Below are 6,000 nucleotides of genomic sequence, written 5' to 3'. Positions count from 1 at the left end.
AGTTGCTTTGAGTTCAGGCTTGACACCCCTAAAAAGCTTTGCCAGGCTAGGGTAATGCTCAGTTACAAGCATTTGTACATTGCTGCTCCTGATGTAGAGGTAGGAAATATGCAAGTTTCAGGAATATGCCAGCTGTAAGCATTATGTCTGTGTACCTTAATAAACAAGGTGGTGAGAGTCAGAAGAGATTTCTTCCATAGCAACTGACAATTCAATAGTTATTCATCATGGGGTTTACTGCACTTTTTTGGAAGCATGTGAGACTAGATTTGATGAATTTTTGATTTGATGTGACAGTTCTTGGACTTAATCATATATGAAATTGGTTACCTTGAGCATGGATATGATGATTATTGTGCTAAGCTTTCATAGTATTTATGATGGTGTATTTCTCTATCATGTACAGACTGGACCTGGTGATATGATGTCTATGCATATGAATTTTAAAAATGAAAATTATCATCTTGCCTGGTCTAGGAGCACAAAGGAGTCATTCTGCCAGATTCATTTGTTTGCTAGATTTAATGTATAATGTTGAAATGGGCAGAGTTAGCTTCTGGATTCCTCAGAAAACCTGTCTAGGGCAGGTGATAATGCAGTTTTAGCTTGGTGGATGTTTTCAAATTTATGTATGAAATGCATGTGTTAGATGATGTTACTGTTGTTATTAAAAAGCTGAAACTCCAGCAGTTGCTACAACTACTTAAATTTTGCAGTGTGGCCAATGGCCTGAAGGATCAGCTGTTTCCCAGCGGGCTAATGTTCATCATACAAAATGCTCTCCTTTTATTTGTTCTCATAGCCAAAATGCTTTGGGATTCGTCTGAAGGCTGAGCTGTGTTGTTTCCTCAGGAGGAGTGCTTTGGTGGAAGCTTGAGGGCCTGCCTGTAGAGTGAGGAAGAGCAGCTTGCAGTGCTGCTGTCCATGGTGTAGGTGCTACAGTAACAGCCTGTGGGGTTTTTACGCTGGCACAGCCTCTTAGAAATAAACTCATTTGTTTTACATTGTTATTAATGATACTATCTTAGGTCTAACTCTTACTTGTTTTAAACAGTGCAATATCTTTGAGTAATTAGTGTGGGTAAGACTCATGCTGTAGATTGTTAACACGTTGTTTAAATGAAAGGTGTCATTTTGCTCTCTGCTTTTGTTTGTAATAAAGTTGACGATTCATCGATCTGTTTTACTTGGACTTTTTCATGATGCATATTAACAGATACTGAAGTATTTTGGTTATGAAGATTGTAAGCAACACTTTTTTTTTTTAGTAAAACTTGAATGAAGTACATTGAGTGTTATATTGATCGGGACGTATCTATGTGAATACTTGGTAGCTTTTAACATTTCTGTATTACTAAAAATATTCTCTGTCTTTTTGTCTTAATATAGCAGTGTAAGACTGGAAACATCTGGGCTGAATGGACTTTAGCATCAAAAGAAGTTCTCAACTGATAACTCGAAAAATTAACTACATCAAAATGAAGCAGGTACCAGAGATCCTTGGAAATACCAATGGGAAAACTCAGAATTGTGAAGTTAATCGTGAATGTTCTGTCTACTTGGGCAAAGCACAACTTTCTGCCACTCTACAAGAAGGTGTCATGCAAAAATACAATGGCCATGAGGCTCTTCCATTTATTCCAGCTGATAAATTGAAAGATCTAACCTCTCGTGTGTTTAATGGCGAGTCTGGGGCCCAAGATGCCAAGCTACGCTTTGAACCCCAGGAAATAAAGGGAGTTGGAACACCACCCAACACTACTCCTATCAAGAATGGCTCTCCGGAAATTAAGCTGAAAATCACTAAAACCTACATGAATGGAAAGCCTCTTTTTGAATCTTCCATTTGTGGAGACAATGGTGCAGATGTGTCTCAGTCAGAGGAAAATGAACAAAAGCCAGCAAACAAGGAGAGGAGAAACAGAAAAAGAAGCATAAAATATGACTCCTTACTTGAGCAGGGTCTTGTTGAAGCAGCATTAGTATCAAAGACTTCAAGCCCCACTGAAAAGAAGGTAGTAAATTTTTTTTTTTTTTACATTCTTTTCTTAGGTTTGTTAATCATACTGAGATTTCATTTGTTCATATGCTAACCTTCATTTCAGGTATTTGAATAGTTGCTTCCCACAGACAGGTCACTTTCTATTATACTTTATCTCGACAAAGGACAGATGCACTCTAGTTCTTGTCCATGTTTCTTCACTAGGCTCGGAGTACCCCATAAATTCTGTTTCTATATAAGTAAGTCTCCAGAGCAAATCAGGGCATGTGGTAGTATGGGATGTATGAAACAGAAGCTTCATCCAGACATGCAGCCGAGACCTAGCCAGGATGTGCACCGGGGCAAGGGAACTGGGGAGGCCTCTAAATTTAGAGATGGCCTTTAACTGTTGGAGCATGAGGTATTCTGGCTTACTAATAATGAGATGTTTCAGAAAAAAACAACTATTTGTATGTTCCTGGTTCTGAATTAAAGAGTAATATACTCGTCTGTCGGTTGGCTTACAAGTTAGACTCTTTACCTTCAGGTTTTGGAAGTTGCGGTGTAGTTCCTACCCTTATTTGTCATCTGAAAAGAGCTGGGTTTGCTTGTGATGCAATAACCTAGTGAATTGTATTAATTGAAAAGGTCTAGATACTTGTATTAAATGTCATTAACTGTTGTGGTCCTCTCACCTGTTTTTTGCTACTTTTAAACATGGGCAGAAGTGGAAATTTCACTTTTTTAATTTGCTTTACCAAGTTGTAAAGAAGAATGCTGCTAGGAGTCCTTTTCCCCCTTTATTTGTTTTTTTGTTGCTAGACTCCGTTTAATGGAATTTGATTTGCAATCGTTTTATCTTGGAAGAAGAAACCCTCTTAGCAGGGATACTTCTACGTGCATTTCTCAATAACTAATTCACAGTAGTGTTGTATAGCAATGATAAATGTTAATGAATGCTTTGTCTAGTGAAAGGATTCTGGTTTTATACACCTTAAATGCAAAATGTATGTTACAGTTTTCTGTCAGCTCCAGGTTTACTGGTTAATGTTGATTCTTACTTCTTCTGAAGGTCACATGTGCAGAGCAGAAATATACACATGGCTGCTGTATTACTGATTTTATTGACCCTTATTTTCATTAATACTACTTAGTGAATGAGTTTACAGAAATGTGTAAACATTCTTCTAAGTATCAGAAATATTTACCATTTATTTATGATTTCAATATATTATTCATCCTAGAATGATCAATACTGATGTTTTCAGGAATTTTAGTAAAGAGTTTGGGTTTTTTTAATTCTGTTAAAGAGAATGTGTTAACAGTAATTGGTTCAGACTTTTCTAAATCACGACTCAGAGGTAAGAAGTATGGGTGCAGTCAATAATTGGAGTACGTCTTTGTGTTGTTCATTGTTAACAAGGCTAAATTGGACTATAAGATGGTATATTTATTAACATCAACAACTCTAGCATATTTGCTTGGCTTTTTTTTTTTTTTTTTTTTTTTTTTTGTAAAGAGGAAGCAATATTTAATATGGCCATCTACAGAGTTTATCCTGAGGCCTTTCAAGTTGGTTGTTGATTGAGTGTGCCCTTTAATTTTTCCTGGTGAGCAGTTCTTTTAACATTAAATGAAACATTAGTCTGACTTCTCTGAATTGTCTTTTGGCCAGAAATGGTCAAGAGAAAACCATGTCAGCACTGTTTCCCAGAGTGCTTGAGACTTGATGGCAGAGAAGGATGGGATTATTTGCTCCTGTGCCAAACCGGTGACCTAAAGAACTACCAAATCAGGACAACCACCTGCATGATCTCAGACTTTGCAATATTATAATCCTATTCTTTTCAGAGCACTTGAAACAGATGGATTTGAAGGTCACAAGATGTTTTATGATACAGCTCCTTGATTTTACTGTAAAAAGTCTGGGGCTTTTCTTTCTCTCACAGAGAGGGTTTGCAACTGTGCAGATTTAAAATAAGGGAAGAAGAACTTAATACTAGGCAACATGCTGAAGGAGGCTTTTCAAATGTTTGTCCACATGTAGACTAGTGATACATGTATGTGATCATAACTGTAATATCTTAATACCAGTGTTCTTTGATTTCAGGCCCCTGCTCTAGCTGTTATTTCGTTGCCAACATCCAAAGCCTTAATGTTAATGCATCTTAATGGTTTTATGTAGCTGATTGTGGCTGCAAAGTGGAAATTAGAGAAATATCCTTGGAGTAAAAGCTGATTAATTTTGCACTTAAATAGCTGTCTATTGTAGGTTACAAGTTAATGGAGAACCTGTTTGTCTGGTTTTATTTCTGGGCTGGTTTCTATCTGAATTTCTTGTCCAAGCTCTTGCTCTTTTGATTTAGCAAAAATCGCCATGGTTCAAATACTGCCTTTTGTGTAAGGTCATTGTATCTCTGTTTGGTGGACATAGCAGATTCCTATCTTGCTGAGGTGAGAGGCATATCATTTAACAAATGTTCCAGTGTTCTGTTGTTGGGTTTTGTTGTTGTTTGGGCATTTTATGTTAACAAAAAGGAAGGCTGTTTAAAACTTTATCTGCAAGTCAGTTTTCAGGTGGGAATAAACGTGATCTGCCCAGCTCTGATGTGAGTTAGATTTCTGTGGACAATCGCCACCCTTTCCAGGCCTCTGCGAAACAGCTGTACTGCTTTCGCTTTCCCAAGGTGAAGGAGAGGAAGTGGGACAAGCCCTGGCTCTTTCCTCCCTCCTCTCCTGCCTTTCACCCTTCTTCACCCCACCGCCGATATCTCTCCACCTGAGAAGTTTACTTTAAAATCCAGACCTCTTCTGATAAGGACTGGTTTAGCCACTTTTATGCCAAAGCACTACACTGGTAGTGGTCTGACATCACCTCCAAATGTTCTGTGTTATTAGTGGTAGGTATCACATGTTAGATGGATGGACGCCAAGCCCATGGAGTCCGATAGTTGCCCCCTTGATAGTGCTGCTCGTGAGAGTGGCAGGATGCTTTAGTACTAGATTTTGTGGTGGCTGCTTTTTGAGTCGTTGCTTTTGTCAGTTCTTGCAGCATTACCAGTTAGGAATGAGGACTTTCCTAGATTTTTCTCTCTCAATGCTTTTGTCAGAAGTGAAACAATCCTATTTGGAGGATAACAGCAAAGGTTTACTCCACATACTAAAATGAAGTAATCCAAGTCCAATCCCTAGAGCAATCCAGAGTTTCTGTATGGGAAATAGGGTACACATATCTGCAGCTCTCGTGCTGGTGGTCCCAAAGTAGGTCTCTGCTCTCTAACCCTAAGAACAGCTCAGTATGTGATACTGGCACATTTGAGCTTGTTCTACATAAGCCGATTTGGACCTACAAGTGGCAGTTTGCCCTTTTGGCATGGCTTCCTGGCATGACTTCCTAGCACGGGTGCAGTAGCTCAGAAAAGCAGCAACGCTGTGTCCAGAACAAACCTGTCCACACACTGCTATACTTGCTGGTTTAGGGATTCCAACTGTGTAAGATGTACATGATCCGAAAGCTGTGCCTGCCGCATAGCTTCCTATCTGGTTTTCTTGTAGCCTTTTTCTAGTATTATACTAGAAATTTGGCAGTCAGTTACTCTTTCTGCTCGGTGCTGTAATGGGTTTGCAGCAGCTATGTGGGGGGTAATTGCAAGTAAGATTGGAGAGCTGTGCTCATCCGATGTTTGATTTTTCTGTTATAGCTGTTAACAGCCAGATCCTGAGGTCACTAGTTTTAATTTCAAAAAAAAATTAAAAAGAAAAAAAAAAAGGTGAAGTAAACGTGTCTTTTTCAGAAGGAGGACTTGCTTGATTATTTTTCATCATCAGTTATTAGGAATTCCTGGTCAAGTACAATTACTGAACTTGTCATAAAATGTGCAGCTAAACTACCACAGGAGTCAGGATCTATAGCTGTAGGGTAAAATGAACTCAATTACTTTTTTCAATAGGCTGTTTTTGAGGTATTGGATCCTGTCTTCAGTCATGCGATAATGCAGGCTTGTCTGGACGATGTCATC

General features: G+C 38.6%; 1 protein-coding gene across 3 annotated transcripts in view; it reads left to right on the top strand.

Moving 5' to 3' along the window:
* Positions 1–1,418: 1,418 nt before the first annotated feature.
* Positions 1,419–6,000, top strand: part of NSD2 (nuclear receptor binding SET domain protein 2) — a 59,675-nt gene continuing 55,093 nt past the window's right edge. For 2 of the 3 annotated variants that reach the window (XM_086463698.1, XM_086463697.1), the window contains exon 1: positions 1,419–2,015. In XM_086463698.1, the coding sequence (XP_086319824.1) occupies positions 1,419–2,015 (597 nt within the window). Of the gene's footprint in view, positions 2,019–4,915; positions 4,956–6,000 lie in introns of all 3 variants that reach the window. The other variant, XM_086463699.1, reaches the window with a different exon arrangement.

Source organism: Leptosomus discolor, chromosome 4, assembly GCF_034619465.1.
Source record: "Leptosomus discolor isolate bLepDis1 chromosome 4, bLepDis1.hap2, whole genome shotgun sequence".
NCBI classification, from domain to species: Eukaryota; Metazoa; Chordata; class Aves; order Leptosomiformes; family Leptosomidae; genus Leptosomus; species Leptosomus discolor.
The sequence above is the reverse complement of the archived record's forward strand: the minus strand, read 5'-3'. Positions and strand labels throughout refer to the sequence as shown.